The following is a 22,881-nucleotide window of genomic DNA, read 5'->3' as shown; positions in this document are numbered from 1 at the left end:
ATTAACTGGCCACAGAAATAATGTCCTGTTTATAGTTATGTGATGTTCAGATCTGTTAGTCATTAAAGTATGTTCTTTTGAATCAGTACAACAGCTTTATGTATAAGAAAAACCCAGTTCAACCCAATGACTTATAAGAGTGGAATTATGCTGATCCCAAACTAGTAATACAAAAATGGTTCTACCATAGATAAAACTCTCAAATTCTCATTTCTCTTCCTATTCAGTATTAACATATATTTATGTCTTCAAGAGAGAAAGTGCAGAACAGAGAAATTAACTTTTTTTAAAAAATTGATTTTATTTTTTAGAGAACTTTTAAGTTCATAGCAAAATTTGAGGGAAAAATACACGCTTCTCATCTTACCCCTGCCCCTCACTATCACAGTCTTCCCCCGTTATCAACATCCTACATCAGAGCAGTATATTTGTTACAATCAATGAACCTATACAGACATATGATTATAACCCTAAGTCCAAACTTTAAGTTTCACTCTTGATGTACCTTCCATGGGTTTTGACCAATATATTAGAACAAGAATCCACCGGTTTCATATGGTTTCACATGCCTAAGAGGTGTTAACTCTTTACACGGTTGACTGGTCCACCATCAAATTTCCTTTCACAACTCATATGCCTGTTGTTTCGTCCACTTCACTCTGCCTTCCCAATGCCTCTGAGTATTTTCTGGTGATAGGTGAATGGCTTTAACGCTATGATCAGTTTTGTTTGGTGGTATGACTTTTTTGGACAGTAAATGGGAGTCATCTGACAGAACTCTGGGCAGACACATTCCGGGTATTTACCAAGGGCAGCTAGATGAGGCCCGACCCATGTTCTCTTCTTTCTGTTGTCACCTTAGGTTTGTTACTCTTCCCCTTTATTTCCCCTGGTGTTGCTCCTTGTAATCACAATCCCACAGAGCCTTTGAGCTAACGTGAGGGATCTGAGTGAGCAAACCAACAAAGAATGTAACCGAGGCTGCTGCTGTTGTTCAGTCGCTCAGTCGTGTGTGACTCTTTGCAGCCCCCATGGACTGCAGCATGCCAGGCTTCCACGGGGTCCCAAGGAGTCAGACATGACTGAGCAACTGAACGACGACAACTTTGCTTCTTGGCCTTTTGGCTAAGATCAAGTGGTGGCTCAGACGGAAAGCGTCTGTCTACAATGTGGGAGACCTGGGTTCGATCCCTGGGTCAGGAAGTTCCCTGGAGAAGGAAACGGCAACCCACTCCAGTACTCTTGCCTAGAAAACCCCATGGACGGAGGAGCCTGGTGTCCATGGGGTCCCGAAGAGTTGGACACGACTGAGCAACTTCACTTTTCACTTTTCTTTTTCTTGGTTACAGTCTTTGTCAGTTTGCTAATTCAGGTTAGGAGAGTGTAAAGATACTGGTTGGGGAGGAAAATTTAGATTCTATTGTTCTCATTCTTTTGTTAATTTGCACCAAGCCCTAGACCCATCAGAGAAGCACTAGACAGGGGTTAAGAGTAATTTTGAAAGTGTTCCCCGGTCCTGACCTAAAGTCATGTTCCTTTCTGTCTAGTTGTATCTTCCTGGCCGTAGCATTCAGCCTTGCTAGCAATCAGAGAAGTCAGAAAAAAAAAAACAGTTGAGAAATAAAGTGTTCTGTTCCCATCATTTTACCGTGTGGTTTTGGCTGGAACCTCAGCTCATTTCTGCCAGTTAATGTCTTTTTTTTTTCCCTTCGTGGTAACTTCTACTCACCATTTCAGATGTCTCTGCTGGACACTCAAGCTTCAGCTGGTGGACACAGCCATGGCTGCTGTCATCAAAAACTCAGGCTATGTCTGCCAACTCTCAAAGAACAAAGTTTCAGTGTTTCTGCAGATTCAACCTTCAAGTTCAAGCCCAAATCATTCTCCTAAATCAGAGTGCCAAGAGGGCTGCCTTCAAGAGCCTCTGCCCTCCTCAGAGCCTCTGAAACAAGGTCCTTTCCATGATATCCAGCCTTGGTTAGTTCCTTTAAACTTCTTTCCAGCTTCTGATCTTGATTACTTTCTTTTCTCTTTTCATCTCCTAGTCATTTCTTTCTTTCTTTTTTTTGTACACTTTCCTGGCCATCTTACCCCCGGGGCCAATTATTTCTACTTTCTTTTTTTTTCTGTCAACAACTTTCAGAATATACTACCTGGGCATTAGAAAATCAATATTTACTTAAGTGCACAGAAAATAGCTCTTGTCTATAGTAAAAAGAGATACCAAAGAAATTAAATATCATGATGTAACAGAGACTGATCACATTCTGGACTGGAATTCAGAGAGCTGGCTCATCATTTTGGCTCTATCACTATTAATTATGTGACCTTGGGAAGTCGATTTCATATACTCTGTAACTCTTTGTTTATAGTATGACGTCTAATGCCCTACATGGTCATATATTTTATGATTTTAAAGATCTGTGCTGCAAAGTTAACTTGGTCAAGCCAACCATATGTTCATTAGCTAAAACAAAACTTATGCTGAATCAAGGAAAATGATTATTTTGACTGAATTAAGTTTCTCTATATCTCTCACTCCAGCACTTGAGTTAAGACTTAAAATATGCCTACTTCTGGACTTATGTGTATAGATTAACTTTTGCTATAATAATGATGTGTAACCATCACACTCTTTAATAATGCACATTTGAGTTAAGTTGGAGATTGGTTGATCTCAACTGGGCCTGGTTTGAGTGTTTATGCTCTAATCTGTGAATCTCTTATCTTCTTGGAGCTAACAGCCTATCCTGAAAATGTTCCTTTTACGATTCTGGCAGAGAACAAGAGAGTGAGTCCAACCACACAAGCACCTTTCAAGTCTTGGGTTAGTTGGTCCATGATATTCCATTGTCCAAAGCAAGTCATATGGCCAAGCCCAAGGTCAAGATGTGCTCATGATGCAGGTGAGCAAAGAAATGAATATTTCTGAACAACAATGTTATCTAACACACCATGCTTTGGGAATGAGTGATTAAAAGGCTTATGTATGGCTTCTTCTTAGTGAAAATTAAGTCAATAATGAAGGCATTCAGAAATCTTAAGGATTAGGGTACAATGTTGCTACTTCTCCAGTGAGACAGAACTAAATCCCCTCATAGAGAGAGGAGTTGCTGGTTTGAGACAGGCTTTTTGAACTTAAAAATTTTAAGGTGCAGGTGAAAGTGTCACTTTAGTCAAATGAGGGAGGTCAAGATCATAACACTGCCTGAAAAGCATCTAGAGTCCTTCTGTTTTGCAGAAAAATTCCTCTAAATCACAGAATGAGTATCCCTCCATGAATAAGCAACTGTTCACTCTATTCAAGTTGGAGATGAATTTACAAATGTTGACCAGAACTTATTTATAATAAAACCAGAAGAGAATATTTCAAAGTGATGGCTAAAACAAAAACATCATAAGACAATTGTTATATGATAGACTGAAAATTACATGACTTATGTTGTGCTGTACAACTGTCTATCCCTTTACCAAAATGATCTAAACATCCAACTCTGCCGCTTTTTACCCCAATATGTCTACTACTTGTATTCATGTCTCCTAATTGAATAGTAAAAATAAAACCATAATGACTTTTATACAAATCAATGATGATTAGGTTGTATTAAAAATAACTACTCATGAAGCAATTGTCATATTGTATATATGAAGTTAGTCTTCTTTCTTGAGAACTAATGAGAAATTGAGGGTAATTAAGCCAGGCAAACATAGTTTATTTCTCCATTTATTGGACTATATTAGTTATCTATTTTTCTGTAATACATTATGTTGTAGTTTAGTTGATAAGTTGTATCTGACTCTTTTGCAAGCCCATAGACTGTAGCCTGCTAGGCTACTCTGTCCATGGGATTTCCCAGGCAAGAATACTGGAGTGAGTTGCCATTTCCTCCTGCAGGGGATCATCCCAACCTAGGGATTAAACCTGGGTCTCCTGCTTGGCAGGCAGATTCTTTACCACTGAGCTACCTGGGAACCCAAACTTATTAAACAACAAGTATTTATTATCTCACAGTGTCTGCAGGTCAGAAAATCAGATGAGGTTTAATTGGGTAGCTCTGACTCTCATGAGGTCCCTGCCAAAACATCAAGTGAGGTTGCAGTTACCTAAATACTTGAGTGGGGGCTGGAGGATGGGCTTAATGACCTCGTTCAATCAAATCTGGCTGCCTGCTATTTGCTGCAGGTCTACGTTCCCTGATAGGTAGACCTCTTGGTAGGGCTGCTTGAGTGTCCTCAGAGCATGGCAACTGGCTTCTTCCAGAGCAAGTGATCAAGGAGAGATCAAGGCAGAAGCTACAAAGTATTTTATGACCTAACCTTAGAAGGCATACTCTAGTCTTCTTGGTTATACCAGGCCTGCTACTGGTACTCACTCACAAGATAGTGCAAGTCTATGACTCTGAGTGTGAATAGCTCCTTAGATTTTATACCCTGACTGTCTTAGCTACCAGATATCTGGTTGTTGGCTGGTTATCCCTATGCTCTTTCCTCATCCTATAGGCAAGAGCCTGGGCTGAGCATGATGGGAGGAAGAGTGAAGGAAGACTGGAACTGGGGTGCTTATGCAAGGTATTCTGTTTTCCTCCAGTGAAAATAAACAACTGGATTTTGGTACAAAGATGAATTATATTTTCCCATTATATGGAACTCTCATTGAAACTTTCACATTTTCATTGTATAATTTTCCTGGGGAATGCAATACACCCCAGGTGCTTAGTTGCTCAGTAGTGTCTGACTGTGACCCCATGTGACCTGCCAGGCTCCTCTGTGCCTTATCTGGATTTTCCAGGCAAGAATACTGGAGTTGGTTACCATTCTCTTCTCCAGGGTACTTTCTGACCCAAGGACTGAACCCATGTCTCCTGTGTCTCCTGCGTTGGCAGGCGGATTCTTTATCTCTGAGTCACCTGGGAAGCCCTCCCTCAGAGATGAACATAATTTTGGCTAATAGTTTAGAATGTTGGCAGATGCCCCAAAGAGCAGATCTGGTATGGACATAAGTTTAAAACCCTTGTCATCACCTCAGGGAATTAAAAGTGAAAAATAAAACACTACAAGCACTTTTTTTTTTTTTTAATGAAGCAGCCTAATTTTACAAGAAAATCCTTATAGACTGCGCCGGGTAACAGCTTCACGTCGCCTCTCAGTCTTATTTAAATTTCTGGCATATGCAGATGAAAGAGGGTGAGCTTTTGGGAAAACAGGTCAAACACTTCTGATATCCATTTCAGCTGCAGAAGAGGCTTGGCTAGAGGGCGATTATATTAATAAAGCATGATATCTTCTTTTTCAACAGGATTCTAGCAGAATTTTGTTGTGTGTCAAAGCCTCAGAGGACTAGAGTGTCTCCAGCTCATGACAAGGCAGATCACTTCCAATGGACTCCTGAATGCAAGTGTACTTGATGGGAGGCGGAGGTGGCTTGAAAGGCGGAGGTCTTTCCATGCTAGGAACAAAACATCGCTCATTCAAGGCTAAGAATGTCAGAGATGATGTATGTATGCATAATATATTTTTAGAAGGAAAAAGAGAAAGAGGCATACTTCCCTGGCCCTCTCAGTTTTTTTTCCCTGGCATAACCTGCTTGCTAATCCTGTTAGTATCATTAATTAATATTTTTGTGATATTTTATAATTTGTAAACCTTTTTTATCATAGAGTTATATAACTTGCATTTAGGAATTGAGTATTATTGCCACCATTCCACAGATAAAACTGAGGCTCAGAGGTTTTACGCAACTTGCTTAAGAGGAGCAGACCAGCAAGCCAAGCCTTTTAAACAGAACTTACACTCTCCATGGCAACTGCCTCCTAATAGGGGAAGTGTTTCTCTTACATGGGTTAAAGCATTCCTCCAGAGAAAAGATTTTCAAATTCTGGGACCAAAGATGGCGGTTTTTCTAAGAGTCGCTTTGCTAACCTGACCCCCAGCCCTCGCCACACACTCATTGTGTGTGAACCAGGGGGACAGTTGGGGGTGGGACATGAACTTGTCTGAGTCCCTGAGTTGATGGATGGCACCTTCATCCTTTCTGTTTGTATCAGTGAACACTCTTGGAGTCATCTCTGTATAAAGAAAGTACTGGTCTACGTTTGCACAGTTCACCTCTTTGTCCGAAGTGCATAAGCATAAGGTGAGTGTGGGATTTAGCTGTACAAATGCTCCAGCTCTCTTGCTATCAGGAAATAGAGGCATATTTGTGGGCAGACTCAAAAATCTCTACCCCTTGTCTGTCAATCCACAGTACCTAAATTTCTCCTTAGAGGGAGAGAGAAGGGGAGATACTGAGAAAAACAGAGGGGGGTTGTTTTTCATCTCTATATAACACAGTCATTTGAATATAGAACAACAACAAAAAAATCAATTCAGATTTTCAGATTCCTGTTTTCTCATTTTAATATAAAAATCCTCAACACCTATTACCTGGTTAAGGTGGATAGCATTCTAAGAAATTTGCAATTCTGTTTTTTTCTGGGGAATTAGGAATTTCTTAAGGTCACATGGTGGCCAAGCTGTAGTACTTGGACAAAAGTCCAGAATTTCTGACTCGTGGTTTGGTGTTTTATTCACCACAAAACATCCCCTACACGTGGCTATAGAGTCTTCAAGGATACACTAAGTAAAAGGCAGGCCACACAGCCAATATCATCTGAGACAGCAGTAGTAAGATGTGGAGGACTGACTTTGTGTATTCTGAAGATCTCCTCTAAGCATGCCCTGAACCAGGCCGACCAAAAGCAGCCAAGGCAGAAAAGTGAGCCTTAACCTTTGCCACCATTTCAGACTTCTCAGTGGAGGGAGGAGAGTTCTGGAAACCATTTCAATAAGACAAAAAGACTGCTTTCTTTCCCCCGTGGGGAGAAAGGATAAGGGCAGTAAAAGCCCATTTTGCTGAAAAGCAGCTGGAAATTTCTTACAATTACCTTTCTTACTCAATTTCACACTTCAGTATCTAGGCTCACCTGGGCCCAGGCAGTTCAGAGATGCATGAAAATGAAAAGAATAATGAAGGTTAAAAAGAAAAATCAGTTTCAGTTTTGAGGTGATGTGAGCCTCCATTCTCATTTCATGCCTACTGATATTCCATCCAGTGAGTGCTCCAGCCTGAACAAGTAGAGGGGCACCAAGTCAGAAGTTGTGCATCTCATTCCAACTGTGTGGTACTGGGGAAGCTGGGCAGCCTCTCTGAGCTTCTCTAAGCCTCATTTCCTCAGTTACATAGGAGAGAAACACTACTATCTAGGAACGATATTTAAAGCGTTGAGTGAATATTTGCTGCTGAAAAAGTAACTGCTCCTGCATGTCTCAGTACTGTACTCACATTTCTTTTTGGTACTGATACCATTTTCTCACTCCAAGACCAAACAACACGAGACAGGAGAAGAGCAAAGCTGCCACAACCACCGGCCAGGACATTCCATCTTTGGGCTTACCTGAAAAGGGCATAAAGAGAGATGAACTTTGATGCCAAATTTGGCAAATGGGAAGCAGGATGAATCGGATTAGTTTGCTTACCTGCAACATGCATTTCCAAGGGCTGTGGGGTGTTCACAGTCGTGCTCTGGGATCATTTCTATGGCTGGTTCTCATATCGTTTTTGCATTTATACAATTGCATTTCTTTTTTTTATGTGACTACCTTTTTTGTTAGAATGTTCCAGACCTAATCTTTTCTTTTCTTTCACTTTCTCAAGGCCCTGGGCAATTCCTGGCACAGGGTGGCCAATAAAATGTGATTTATACGAGGAGAGGAGTTTGGGGGTGAGTGGACACCTGTGTGGTATGGCTGAATGTATGGCTGAATCCCTTTGCAGTCCACCTGAAACTATCACATTGTTAATTGGCTACACTCTGATAGAAAATAAAAAATTAAAAAAAAAATGAACACATAAAACTGATAATCTGTAAATTTGTTTTCCAAATTCATTCCAGTAAAGTAAAAGTTTTATGTGTGAAATACTGGTTTATCTTTAAATTCTTTTTCTTTAAGGAGTCATTAAAATGCTTTATGAAATATTAGTGTGTTAGGAGGAGGAAGAAAAAGTAAAAGGCATTATAACATTCTAAAGGTCTGAAAGTACAAAGCTGAGAAGGCCAGAGGCAATATAAATACAATATTTTGGACTGTCTCACTTTTTCTGTAACATGAAGGAAAAATTAAGTAAATGAACCCTCTTAGGAAATAAGATTGTCTGGTTCTGCCTGGCAGAAAATAAAAGGGAATGTTTATAATTGTATAGTTACTTAATTTTTTCCTTTTAAAAAGTGTTTTATGCTCATGTTAAAAATTCAAACGGTACAGAAATATAAACTACAATGAAAAGGAAGAATCCTTACTTCTTCAAATGCCAGCTACCCACACTAGAGGTTATAACTCTTAATAGTCAATTATGTTAACTATTTAATAGTTAATTCCCATCAGAAATTTTTAATGCAAAAAAGCAAATATAGGTGCCGTGAATATACATCCTTTCATATTACAAATGGGGGCACACTGTACATACTGCTCTGTTCTTGGCTTCTTTCTCTTAAAAAAATCTTGGAATATTTTTCACAGACGTACATAGACGTTTACCTCATTTGATTAAATGACTGGATGGTTCCCCAGCGTGCGGATCTACTGTGCTTTATTTAATTGGCCTTAATGTTGGATGGTTACATTGCTTCCAGGCTTTTCTTATTTCTAATAACACTACAGTGAAATTCCTTATACATTATAGATAGATCTTTAGCTCTTCAGATTACAGAAATCTTTTGGGCAAAAGTGCATTTTTGATTTATTTTTATTATCAATAAAAGAATATTTTCATTATTTTAACTAGATTATAAACCGTGTGTAGACTTTCTAAATTTATTTGATTGCTTCAGATTTATTACACTGCTTTTCATTAAGTGAAGTCTCAAAAAGATAAAACACACACAAGCCCAAAAATCTAGATTTAAAATATTTGTTACCCAATCTTTTTTATATTTTACATAGTTTGGACAGCAGCCATATGATTCTGTCATAACACTGATCACCAGTGCTGAAGATTTTTCCTCTTACAACAGATATCCAGGGATTGGAGGTCTTCCTGGTGCTCGTGCTACTTTAGTTTTGTCAGAGGGATGCTGACGGTACCCTGGAAGCTCACACGGTCCTATACTAAGTAACCCTGTGGCTCACTGATGCACAGGGGCTAGAGTTCACAGTAGTGCTAGAGTATCATGATCACAAAAGAAACAATTACACAGGAAATCAATTTAGGACTACACACAGTTCTCTTTCAGTGAAGTCAAGACTGACTTACTCTACACTGGCAATCTGGTGGACTATAACATTTTACCTCCAGAGTTTTTGAGAAATGAAAGAACAACAGGTTTTAGATGGATCTTCTATCAGTGCTTACTAATTTTCTCCCAATCAAATATAGAAAATGAGGCCATTGGCTTCAGCAATGTCCTGGTAGAAAAGCAGAGCTCCAATTTGCCCTAATTCCTCAAGTATGTAGTTCCTTTCCTTTTTAAATAATTTTATTTATTTATTGTGGCTGCACTGGGTCTTTGTTGCCGCACAGGCTTTCTTCTCTAGTTGCAAAGAGCGTGGGCTCCTCTCCGTTGCAGTGTGCAGGCTTCTCATTGCAGTGGCTTCTCTTGCTGCAGAGCAGACTCTAGGGCTTGCAGGCTGCAGTACTTGCAGCACATGGGTGATTCCACTATGGGGAATCAGGAGTTGTGATTCCCCAGCTCTAGAGCACAAGCTCAACTAATTGTGGTTCACAGGCTGTGTTTCTCTGTGGCATGTGAGATATCGGACTAGGAATGGAACCCGTGTCTCCTGCATTGGCAGGTGGATTCTTCCACTGAGCCACCAGGGAAGTTGTAGGTAGTTCTTTAGGGCACCAATAGTTAAAGATGTTGGTAGGATATCAGTTTGCAGCTCCACTGCCATGCTGTGTGCAGGATGGATGATGCACCAGTGACTGAGGGCTATATGAACTTCAATATGAAATAAATTGAATCCCCAGGTAGAGTTCACCAGTTAAGTGAATATCTTCTGAAGTTAAAGAGTTGATTATGCCTTGAATTGACAATCAAAATCTGCATTGGGAGGGTCGTAACTTTATTGAAAACCTTGACCTCTTATGATAAAACACAAGGGTTATATTTAGCATTGACAAACTTTTATTAGTTGAATTATAGGAATACTCTTTGTTCCAACCATCAGACTATACTTTCATAAAGTTGAAATATTTCTCAGTACTTTTCACCTGGCTAATTCCTACTCATTCCAGATTTTATTTTAAATGTATCCCCAGAGAATCCTTTTTAGTTCCCCAATTACAATCAGATCTTTCTGTTAGACTCTGACAACATCTTGCACTATATCATAGGATTTGTCACAAATAAATTTAACTGCATGATTATTTATTTACTATGTATCATCTATAATAGATTATACTCTTCAGGAAGCTAGTGTTTTCAATACTCAACAGCTGTCTCAGTGCCTGACAAATGATAGGCATGCAATAAATATTTGTAGAGCAAATAAAACATAAAATTTAAAAAAATGGTAAATAACTCACCAGTGATGTGACTGTGATTATTTTTAGTAGATACATTGGCAGTTGTGGGAACTTCTGAAGATGCTCTGGTTGTGCTGGTGAAGATGTCACCTAGGGATACAGAGGGAATATCTGAACTAATCCTAAGGACCATTTCCATCTGGTCAAAAGGTATAAAGTGATTGGACTTCACTTACTATTAGAAAGAGCTCATCTGAATGGTTCAAATGCTCCTAAAATACTAATATTATTTGTGAAGTTTGTTAGGGACCAATTTATGTATCCTAGGATAATAGTTACCAAAGCAGTAAAGCTTCCTATGGATTTAAAGAAAAAAAGAGAAACAGTACAGCACATACACTAAAGTAATATCTGTGAAAGAATCTCCAGGAGGAAATGATTATGGGAAAAGGTCTGAAGCTGGGGTCATGGAGAGAAGAGGTTTATCTCTAGAGCCCCAGCTTATTAGAGGTCTTCCCATTCTAATGTGTCTGATAAGGTTATTAAAAATTCCTGTGCAACATTTGAGTAGACAAATCCATGTCGACAAATCATTCCATTTTACAATGGAAAATTAAAGCTTAAAATGCATTTTAATGGATTTATTTGGTCCCAAAATGCATCTTGAAATAAAATAGAGGCAAATCCATGACTTTATCTCTGACCAACTTTTCTGAGTGACTGAGAAGAAGTTTGCCTTCATTCACTGTCATTTTCATCTTCACTGTCATTTCCATCAAGACGCACTTTTAAATACCTGAGATTGGCTTTGTATCAGTTCTTGTCCACCTCTTCCCACATAGAGCAGACTAATACCTTCCCAGACCCTAAGTCTCCTCTAAGTGCTCACCAGGAAGTGTTGAACCTGTGCCTGAGGAGGGCGAACTGTTTGTTTCACTGGGCATCCATGGAGCTGCGAAAGGAAGAAGATATTGGAAAATTTATTGTCTTTCTTGACCTTCAATTGAGTCTACTTATTATGATAAAAGGGATATTAATGAACATTTTAAGTAATATCATCAAAGTACTCTGCAGCACACCTCAGAATGTCCCAAAATAAAGTAAGAGCTGAGGCTGTGTCTAATGGGGAAGGTTTCGTTTTTTGTTTTAAAATTGGAATATAGTTGCTGTACAATGTTGTATTATTTTCTGCTGTACAATGAAGTGAATCAGCTGTATGTATACATATATTTCCTCCCTCTTGGACCTCCCTCCCACTCCATTCCTCAACCCAACTGTCTAGGTCATCACAGAGCAGCAAGCTGAGCTCTCTGCTCTGTATAGCAGGTTCCCACTAGCTATCTGATTCACACATGGCAGTGAACATACGCTAATCTCAATCTCCCAGTTCACCCCACCCCCCACCTCCATGTCCACACATCCATTCCTTATGTCTGGTATCTATTCCTGCCTTGCAAATAGGTTCATCTGTACCATAGGGAAGTTTTATGATTATAGCCATTTAAGGCAGGACAAAGAAAGGGAAGGAAAACACTAGGAGCAGTTTCTCCAGCCACAGAAAGTGTGCTATGTCTGTTCCATAGATAAACTAAAAGAATGGGAGAGAAGGAAAGCCTAGGTGTGTTATGGCGGCCTCAGTCAAGAGAAGGTGCCAACAGGACTTTGAAGCCCTTGGTGAAACTTGCAGCAGTGAACAAAGTAATTTGTACTTGTGGGTAAGATGACATTCTTGTTTGAGTATGAAAACTGAACCATGTTTATAGTGAATTATCAGACCCCTGGGTTACAGTGGAGAAGGCAGTGGCACCCCACTCCAGTACTCTTGCCTGGAAAATCCCATGGATGGAGGAGCCTGGAAGGCCGCAGTCCATGGGGTCGCTGAGGGTCAGACATGACTGAGCAACTTCACTTTCACTTTTCACTTTCATGCATTGGAGAAGGAAATGGCAACCCACTCCTGTGTTCTTGCCTGGAGAATCCCAGGGATGGAGCAGCCTGGTAGGCTGCCGTCTATGGGGTTGCACAGAGTCAGACATGATTGAAGTGACTTAGCAGCAGCAGTGGGTTACAGGTCTTGCTAGCTGCTGGGTGAATCCTTTTGATCCACTCAGAGGCAAACCTTCCCCTTTAAGTGGATGGTAGCAATTCCAGAAACACATATGGCTTCTGAAATAGACCTATCAATTCATTTTATTTAGTTCTCCATCTTTGGCAGAAGAGTTCCACTTCTTGGCAGTCTCTACATGTCTGTATTTGATAACATGCCTATAATGTAATATAAAGTAAAATAGCTACAGTAGTATATGGTTATAATCGGTAAAAAGATATTATACTCATTTATTTAAAACATTGGCATACGTGATTTTCCCAGTTGAATGCTTTCTTACATGTCAAGACCAAAACAAGTAGACAAAGCCAAAACAAAATAAAACAAACATTAAAAACCCCCTTGGCCTGACCCTTTCTTGATCTCTCGCTAGTTGCCAGTGGCAGTTGCTGGTGCAGACAAAAGCACGTCACCAGGCCTTTCAGTAGGGCTGTAAGTCAGTGCCTTCTGGGGACTGCTCCCAGGACAGTCTGCCATAGCTACTCTGCTTGGGATTTCCCCCAAGGTTACGCTATTTTGTATATAGCTATTTTGAATTTGTTTAGGTCAGGGAGCTGCTCTTGTCTTCAATACAGTTCTATGACCCTGTGCATGTGATCTTGACTACTTTTTGTTCTAGACAAAATGCTAAGATCTATAGATGACAATGGACTGGGTACTTTTAAATATTGAGTTTTAATGTTTAAGACATTAAGCTAGGAGTTTATTGACAATGAGTAAAAATCAACTAAAAAGAAACTGGAACCAAGCCTGGGTTTAGGTAAAATTATGAAGAAGGCAGTTTATTCTGAATAACCTTAGAATTTTTTTTTTGTTTGTTGTTGTTCAATATGGAATCTCCTTCACTTCCTACTTTTAGGGCTTGATGCCTCTGTTTCTTCCTTTCTTTAACTTTTTGCTGCATGGTATGTGGGATCTTAGTTCCCTGATAAGGGAATGAACCCACACCCCTGCGTTGGAAGTGCAGAGTTTTAACCATTGGACCAGCAAGGAAGTCCCAATGCCTCTATTTCTTTTCTCTTCAAAATCTGCTATCAAGAAAGGATATGATAAATTCAATTAAGCTAAGATACAAATGGTTTAACAAGTTCTATCACTTTGAGAGAAATGGGTATTTAAAAAAAGATTTTCTATTTTATGTTTATTGTCAGTAAGTCAATATAGAACACTTGTAATGATCAGTGACATCTGGACAACAATAGTTTTTTAAATCAAATACAAAGTGCTAGTCCATTCTGTAAAATCAATATTGATTTTCTCCAAACAAAAGAACCAAGCATAATACAATTTCAGGAGATGTTAATATCATCAGCATGATACATCCAATTTGCAAAAATGGCAATATTTAAAATGATGTAAATTATTTGACCATTTTATAAAACTTCCTTTCGGCCTTCTGAAAACGTTGCAAGTGTAAAATGATCTCAAAATATGTGCAATAAGATTGAACTACAGTATGTTTAAGTGGGAAAGGGCATGGGTAAACCTATGGCTGATTCATGTTGACATTTGGTAGAAACGAATGTAACACTGCAAAGCAATTATCTTTTAATTAAAAATAATAAATAAAAAATTGAGCTATAAAAACTACACTTTGGAAACCTAGGGAGTTATTTTTCTGATTTTGTCTTTGAGATTTTTCAAAATCTGTTAAAAAAAAAAGTGGAAGCTGTTGAAAGAGGTGAAAAAGAGGAGTTTCCAGTTGATAGATTTAACATGTCTGAAAATATATAAGTGATGTAAAGGAAAAACTTCAGGAGCAAGAATATATCATAGTTGGGTCGTTGAGCAAGATGAAGAGACAGCAGCTCTTGTATCAGGTCTTCCTGCAGAAGGCCTGTTTACAGAATCCTCAGTAAGACAGAGCTGGCCATCTCCAGTGATTTATCTTTCACTAAAGAATACTTTTTCTAAAAGCTCAACGAACGCATCGTTTAGACATCCAATTTTTAGGATGTGTTAAACCAGTACTTGGGCCACCTCATGCGAAGAGTTGACTCATTGGAAAAGACTCTGATGCTGGGAGGGATTGGGGGCAGGAGGAGAAGGGGACAACCCAGGATGAGATGGCTGGATGGCATCACGGACTCGATGGACGTGAGTCTGAGTGAACTCCGGGAGTTGGTGATGGACAGGGAGGCCTGGCGTGCTGCGATTCACGGGGTCACAAAGAGTCGGACACGACTGAGCGACTGAACTGAACTGAAACACTGGCTACACTCCATCGCCATTCTTAAGTCTCCTCGGGTGTCTCTCACCAGAGTTAAATTACCGTTGTTTTCTAACTGATTGAAATATTCTGTGTTCTCAAGGTATCACCTTGTTTGTTAAATATATAAGTTAATTCTCCTTTAAGTCCTTTGAGAACATTTTCACCTAAATCTAAGAATGAATGCTACTTTGACATTTGGATGATAAACATGAGCTTGATGGATAACGTCCTCTCGGACATCACCATTATCAACCAAAAATATGAACATAGGGATACTGTGTTGTTAGAGTTTCTCAAATAAATTCTTATATCCTTCCTTTGGCATAGCATCAGTTTCTTCCACAATTCTTTTAAATTTAGCTTTTGATAAAATAAACATTATTTGACAAGGACACTACGTTACTTAGCATACCATTCTACCATAAAAGGGTACTTCTCTTCTATAGTAAAAACAAGATCAACTTTGATAGTATTGTCTTTTTCTTTGAGTTGCAATAACATTTTTTGACATTCATCTGTAACCAGCTTGCAGTTCTCAATAATATTATGACATGTTAGGCATCTCTCCCTTTGCGGGAAGATCTATTTAGTGTCATATCAAGGCCCAGGATTATCTGGTTTGGCAGACCCTCTTTTGACAACATCACAGATGATTTCTGTTACTCTTCTGGGGTTCTTGAGGCAACGTGAGCTTCTCTAAAATTCTGGTGTAATTTTTATATGTACAGACTTTCTATTGGGTAACCAATCTTCCTTAAGACATTCTGAGTTCTGTCCTTACTTTTGTCCTTAGAGCAAAGGCATAGGGTGGCAAGCAATAGCCACAGATGGAAGGCTATGATGTAGAGACCTCATTGATCTTGGTCTTCTGCCCTGTCTTTTTCTTCAAGGTGTTGGATCAGCATCACCCCTTCCATCAGATGCAACTGGCACCAGCTACTTACTGTCCACTCTTGCCACGATCACTTAATCTATAAATGGGACACTTATGCTCTTCCTGACCACAAAACAAACATGATACTCACAAGCTTTGGCAGTGTGGGGCTTTTGTACTAACAGTGTAGAAATCCATGGAATCCCCATGGTATTTTAACGAAGGAGAGAATTTTAAATCAGAAGAATAAATCTATAATTTGAGGCTGACCTAATGAGGAATTAGGCGACAGAACGGGAGCAGAACAGAGTTTTAGAGAAGAGAAAATGGAAAGAGATGTGACCTGAGGCATGTAAGATTTTAGAATTTGAGGGTAAGAATGGTGAGCTAATTACTCCAAGAGTCAGCATCCTGACCAACATGGAACAGAGGGGCTGAAGAGATCCTGGTGCAGCCTGTGATAGGACCCAGCATTGTTGTAGGTCCTGGCATTGCTGGGTCCCTTCCATTGATCCTCAGCCCCTTAGTTCCAGCTTGTCCATCGCCTTCTGCCTATAAATAGTACAGGGGTTCTCATAAAATTATTATTAGGAGTCTGAGGAGAAATAGCCAGGACTTGGGGCAGGATAAGCAGTACACTTGTAAGAGTTAAGAAGAGCTATGGCTGATTAATATTGATGTTTGGCAGAACTAACACAATTCTGTAAAACAATTATCTTTCTATTTCCAAATAAATTTAAAATAAAAAAGAGTTAAGAAGAGTATGTAAAATTCGAAGAATAAGGGATGCAAGGTCACAGAACAGAATGGAGACCTCATGTGATATCAATAAGAGGTATCCTGAGGCTTGTGCGTGCGTGTGTGTGTGTGTGTGTGCGTGCGCATGTATAAATAAACTTGATGATTTTGGTAATGGGTAAATTGGAGGGTTTAAGGACCTATGGAGACTCATATCATTTTTCTGCTTGTCTGAGACAGACTGACTGATTTCAGAGTGGCTTCAGGCTCCACTGGGCCAGAGGGATGACTGGAAAATGCAGGAAAAAAAAAAAAAAAGTACTTAAGCTTCAATTTTCTGCTCCATGGCCCGATCACCTGAGTGTCAGGATGAAAATGTGTCCCAGGACGTTATTAAGATCATACACTTTGGGTATTTAGAAGGTCAGTTTTGGTATCCCCATTTCACAGATGGTTGCATTAAAATATGCATTCCTCTTCTAGACTGCAGGAACTGGGATTAAGATTCTAATACTCTTCAACTCCAGTCTAGACCTCTTCCAGTTAATAAATAACAAAATAACAACAAAAGAATATATTAAAACATGTATGAGTTTAGCGTAAATGCAATGTGCTCAGAATCTTCTGGTGACATTTAATATATATGAACTATACAAACTGTATGTGTAAGCAAATATCTCATAGAATGTGTTCACAAAGAGCAAGGGCCCTAGAAACACTGCTAGTGGGTTTATTTCACTAGAAATCGATCCATTATCATTCTTTTTCTGCCTCTGAGCATTTCATAAATCAATTGAAATAAACATATTGAAAGAAAAAATTCCCATTACCGATGCCTGCCATGAATCTTGCCAAATGCATCATCTAATATTGGATGTCATATTACAGTCCAATCCAACGAGTAGGAACATGTTTCAAAAATAGTTTGGGAGTGAGCAATCAATATTAACTTGTTGGACCCTAATGTGTTTTTGTGAATGATTATAAATAGAGCAACTCACTGCAGGGAATTTTTTCTCTAAGCTTATAGATGAAAAATGGCAACTGGTTAACAAGATCTTCTTGCATAAGTAAGAAGAGGGTTTTCACTGCCAGGAAAAAATTGTCTGCTGGGTTTTAGAGTCCCTTCCTAGATTTCACAATTTCTAAGGCTATTTTTATGATAAGAATGATAAAGAGATATCTGAGGATAAATGAAATTTTCAAGTGGGGAAGGACAGAAACTCTGAAGGATTACAATAGTTTATTTCATTATGAAATCTATTAAAAAGAGCAAAAATATTCCTGTGTAAATTAGGAAGCACTTTCAAGTAAGACCCTTTCAATTTTCTAGTTTCTGGGGCAGAAAGTACCTTGGGTGATATCTGTACTTTATACTGTTGTGATGCACTGGGTGAAAAGGATTTTAGTATGGGCACAGATGCTATTGTAATAATTTAAATAAAGCAAGTAAGTGAAAAGTTCAAAACCTTCAATTAAGCAGATCATTTCTTCTCACTGTAGTATATACTGGCTATTGTTTTGTTTGGCTTCATAATATTCATTGAGTTATTTTCTCATCCTATTCCACATTCTCTTATTATTGAACATATTTGTCCTTAATAATTCCCCAACTCATACACAGATTTTGGAATTATATAAATAATATTATAAATGTTTACTCCCTCTCCTATCTTTTGTATGTCCATTCAAAAGCGAACATTATCTGAATATTGTCTACATATTTTAAATTTTTATCAAATAGTAAATCTAAATCATATAGTATTTGGTTATATTAATACTTGTTTTAATCCTAAATAGTATCACACAAAGTGAAGTAAGCTAGGCAGAGAAAGACAAACATCATATTATATTACTTACATGTGGAATTAAAAGAATGACACAAATGAACTTATTTACAAAACAGAAATAGACTCACAGACATAGAAGCTTATGGTTACCAAAGGGGAGGACAGGGGAGGGATAAATTAGGAGTCTTGGATTAAAATACACATTACTATATATAAAATAGATAATCAACAAAGGACCTACTGTATAGCAGAGGGAACTATACTCAATATTTTGTAATAACCTATAATGGGAGAGAATGTAAAAAAAGAATATATATTTCAGTTCAGTTCAGTTCAGTTCAGTCGCTCAGTCGTGTCTGACTCTTCGCGACCCCATGAATCGCAGCACGCCAGGCCTCCCTGTCCATCACCAACTCCCGGAGTTCACTCAGACTCACGTCCATCAAGTCAGTGATGCCATCCAGCCATCTCATCCTGGGTTGTCCCCTTCTCCTCCTGCCCCCAATCCCTCCCAGCATCAGAGTCTTTCCAATGAGTCAACTCTTTGCATGAGGTGGCCAAAGTACTGGAGTTTCAGCTTTAGCATCATACCTTCCAAAGAAATCCCAGGGCTGATCTCCTTCAGAATGGACTGGTTGGATCTCCTTGCAGTCCAAGGGACTCTCAAGAGTCTTCTCCAAAACCACAGTTCAAAAAAATATATTTATATATATGTATAACTGAATCACTTTGCTGTACACCTGAAGCTAACACAGCATTGTGAATCAACTATATTTCAAAACAAATTGGAAAAAAAAACTTTTTAAATTTAAAAAATAAATTGTACTTGAATTTATCATTCCATATATTGTCACTTGGCATTTACTTTTTTGATTCAACATAGTGCTATTAGAATTCATTCATGCTGCCATATGTGACTGACATTCACTCATTTTCCATTGTTCTACAGTATTTTATGATTGTATTACAACTTAGTTATCTACACTCCTAACTATAGATTATTTACAGTTTTATTTTTTGTTGTTATTATAAGCAGTGTTCTCCTCCCCAACATTTGTATTCAAATCTCCTGGACACATGTAATAATTTATTTTGGGGGGGTATTTATATAGGAGTGGGCTTCCCTGGTGGCTCAGACAGTTAGGAATCTGCCTGCAGTGCAGCGATGCGGGTTCGATCCCTAGGTCAGGAAGATTCCCTGGAGAAGGGAATGGCTACCCACTCTAGGATTCCTGCCTGGAGAATCATGGACACAGGAGCCTGGCGGGCTATGGTATGTGGGGTTGAAACATGACTGAGTGACTACTACTTGAAGTAGAAGTGTTGGATTTTCTGGCATACGACTCTTTAGCTATGAAATATAATCCCTATGTAGTGGAAAGAGATGGTAACAATTAATACTCTCACCAGCAACATATAACAAGTTGTATTGATCTGCATCCTATAAAACTCTCGGCAATTTCAGACTTGTTCATTTTTCCAAATTGGTTTTCTATAAAATAACTTTCTGACTTTAGTCTTCGCTGGCAGGTCCTGATGGTTAAAGAGGCTTAGAATCTCTAAATGGTTTCTGGCTCCATGGATGTTGTCTTCTGTGATGTGCCTATTTGCTCATTTCCTACTGCTTTTTGTCTTTTAAAAAACATTTGTAGACATTCTTTATATATTCTTGATTTAAAGTTTTGATCCTTTGTCAACTATATATTCCTGATCCTTTTTCAAACATGTGGCAAATATCTTCTCCCAGATTATAGCTTGCCTTTTTAAAAACTTTCTTCAAAGAGTCGTAATGAAAAGAATTTTCTTAATTTAATTTTTCAGTCATTTTTATGTCTAGTGTCTCTTTTTTCCTCTGCCCTTCCATATCCCAAAGCCAGGAAGGAATTCACCCTGATTTTATTACATGTTTTAATATTTAGCTTTTTGATATAAATATTTTAAGCTATATGGAGTGAAGGGCACTGCCCCTCACTCTTGGTTAATTTTTGTGTAATGTACATGGTGGGGGCTGCATTTTAATGCGTTTTTCTTGTTAAAAAAATCAGCATTCCTGGGTCCACTTGCTGAATGTTGTCTGCACAGTACTCTGGACACCACCCTTGACATACATCAAGGTCACGCTGCCTGGTGATCTCTTTGTGTGCTTTTTCTCCTCTCTTCTGTGTGGTCTCTCTCTTCCTTTTCATTCTTGTATTTGGGTATTACGTCCACAGGTGTCTTGTTATATTATCAACATATTTATTGAGAGACATATATTACATTCAATTACAGAGGGTCATGCCTAGACTAATGATGAAAGTATCATGAACTAAAAAAGATTATGATTAACCTAAATTTGTGAACCTGAGCTTCATCGAGCTCCAGCTCAGTCACTCAACTGTGTCCGATGCATTGTGGCTCCTCTGTCCATTGAATTTTCCAGGCAAGAAGACTGGAGTGGGTTGCTATTTCCTACTCCAGGGGATCTTCCCAACACAGGAGTCAAACCTGTGTCTCTTTCATCTCTTGTATCAGCAGGCAGATTCTTTGCCACTGAGCCACCTGGGAAGCCTGAAGTCCATAAAAAAGATAAATAAATAATGCCCAAAGAGAAATATTATATAGGTTCCTTTCCCCTCTTTGATTTATTTCCTAAGAACAAGTTCCCATCAGTGAGATGACTGAGTCAGTGGGTATAAAAGATGTTTGGAGGTTTTCAGTGTACAATTTAAATGCTTTTTAAAAGGCACATGCACATTTACTCTGTGGCAAAGGGCCCAGGAGCTAAATTCAGAGTCCTAAACCTGTAGTTCCCAGGGGCTTCACTTCTCTTTGCTTTAGCCACGTCCTTTGCCACTTAAGACCATACTCATCTTTGTTTTGACCACTAACAAGCAGTGTATTTCCTTTTTAGACCCTGTCAATACTTGCTACGGAGAAGGCAATGGCACCCTACTCCAGTACTCTTGCCTGGAAAATCCCATGGACGAAGGAGCCTGGTAGGCTGCAGTCCATGGGGTCGCTAAGAGTCGGGCACAACTGAGCGACTTTACTTTCACTTTTCACTTTCATGCATTGGAGAAGGAAATGGCAACCCACTCCAGTGTTCTTGCCTGGAGAATCCCAGGGACGGGGGAGCCTGGTGGGCTGCCGTCCATGGGGTCGCACAGAGTCAGACACGACTGAAGCGACTTAGCAGTAGCAGCAGCAATACCTGCTAAAGCAGCATCAACAGACCCTGCTGCTACTTGGTCACATGGCAAGTAACAAACTATTTCTTTACCTCACGCTGAGCTTCCCTTTTTTCCTTTTTCTAGTAATATGCACATTCTAGCGAGTTCTCTCTTCCCCCAGATGTACTCATGGTTTGCTTTTTCATCTCCACTTTATTCAGATGTCACTTTCCTCAGGAAGGCCTTCCAAGACCACCCTATTTAGAAGGGCACTGCCCCTCACTCTTGGTTCTCGCTGTCCCCCTTCTCTGCTTAGTTTTCTCCATATCACTTTTCATTATTTGTCTGTCTCTCATCCACCTGATTGTGGAACTTAGACCTGTTTTGCTTATAGGTATCCCCAGCAACCACAACAATGTTTTAAACATGGTCGATGCCTTGTAAATATTTGTTAATATGATCATAAACAAAGCACACAGTAGTTGTTCAGTATATGTGTTGGATAAATGAGTGAGGCCCGGAGGAATCCAGGGGACTCACATTTCACTTACAGTGTTTGGCATCTTTCCCACTGGAGGTCCAGGAGTAATTGAATCCTTGGGTAGGCACATCGGAATTACTGGCTGAAAGACAAAAATTTCAGAATTCTATTTTCTGATAAAGTTGTAATTTAATTTTACTTTGATGTGCTGAATTTTTAGTCTGTATGACTTTGGGGAAGTCTGAAATTGAAAATATGCTTCCTGACACAGAGAACACTAGCTGGCTTGCATTAAGCTAAAGTCTGAAGTTTATGTTTAATGCCCAAAGAAAGCAGATATTTTCTTTTTTTTTTTTCTCTTCTTGTGACCAAGTCAGATCACTGGGAGTACTCTCAAAATTACTTTAATATTACTCTAAAAATCCCATGACAAATGACAGGTACAACAATAACAAGTCACCAGTCCATATTTTTAAGATTATAGTAATTGTCACATCAATATATAGTTGCTGGATTACAATTTGCCACAGAGTAACTCAAAACCAAAATATCAACATAAAATGAAAAATACAGTTTTTCCCCAAACCTCAATAATATTATAGCTGCAATAAAACCTGTGGTTGTATTGTCTCTTTGGAGTCACATGAGGAGTCTTGCTACTCACTTTGAACACTTGGAGGGGTGACGTTTGAAGTTGATGTGCTCACATCTACATGGGCTGTTGATGATGGAGTTCGATAACCTATTTTGAAAACAAAATTTCCAAACTGTCATAGGAATTTACTTTCATATGTTTAAATGTGCCACTATACTTAACAACGGAGAAGGCAATGGCACCCCACTCCAGTACTCTTGCCTGGAAAATCCCATGGATGGAGGAGCCTGGTGGGCTGCAGTCCATGGGGTCGCGAAGAGTCGGACACGACTGAGCGACTTCACTTTCACTGTTCACTTTCATGCATTGGAGAAGGAAATGGCAACCCACTCCAGTGTCCTTGCCTGGAGAATCCCAGGGACAGGGGA

The 22,881-nt window shown here is 39.1% G+C and overlaps 1 protein-coding gene and 1 pseudogene across 1 annotated transcript in view; both read right to left on the bottom strand.

Annotated features, from left to right (window-relative positions):
* Positions 1–5,074: 5,074 nt before the first annotated feature.
* Positions 5,075–22,881, bottom strand: part of CD96 (CD96 molecule) — a 99,060-nt gene continuing 81,253 nt past the window's right edge. Inside the window, 6 exon segments of the mRNA NM_001306108.1 lie at positions 5,075–5,446; positions 7,322–7,433; positions 10,565–10,654; positions 11,394–11,456; positions 21,929–22,000; positions 22,523–22,600. Of these exon segments, the coding sequence (NP_001293037.1) occupies positions 5,338–5,446; positions 7,322–7,433; positions 10,565–10,654; positions 11,394–11,456; positions 21,929–22,000; positions 22,523–22,600 (524 nt within the window). The 3' untranslated portion in view covers positions 5,075–5,337.
* Positions 13,800–16,712, bottom strand: LOC121816385 (cytosolic 5'-nucleotidase 3A-like; annotated as a pseudogene).

The sequence above is a fragment of the Ovis aries genome, chromosome 1, assembly GCF_016772045.2.
Source record: "Ovis aries strain OAR_USU_Benz2616 breed Rambouillet chromosome 1, ARS-UI_Ramb_v3.0, whole genome shotgun sequence".
NCBI classification, from domain to species: domain Eukaryota; kingdom Metazoa; phylum Chordata; class Mammalia; order Artiodactyla; family Bovidae; genus Ovis; species Ovis aries.
The sequence above is the reverse complement of the archived record's forward strand: the minus strand, read 5'-3'. Positions and strand labels throughout refer to the sequence as shown.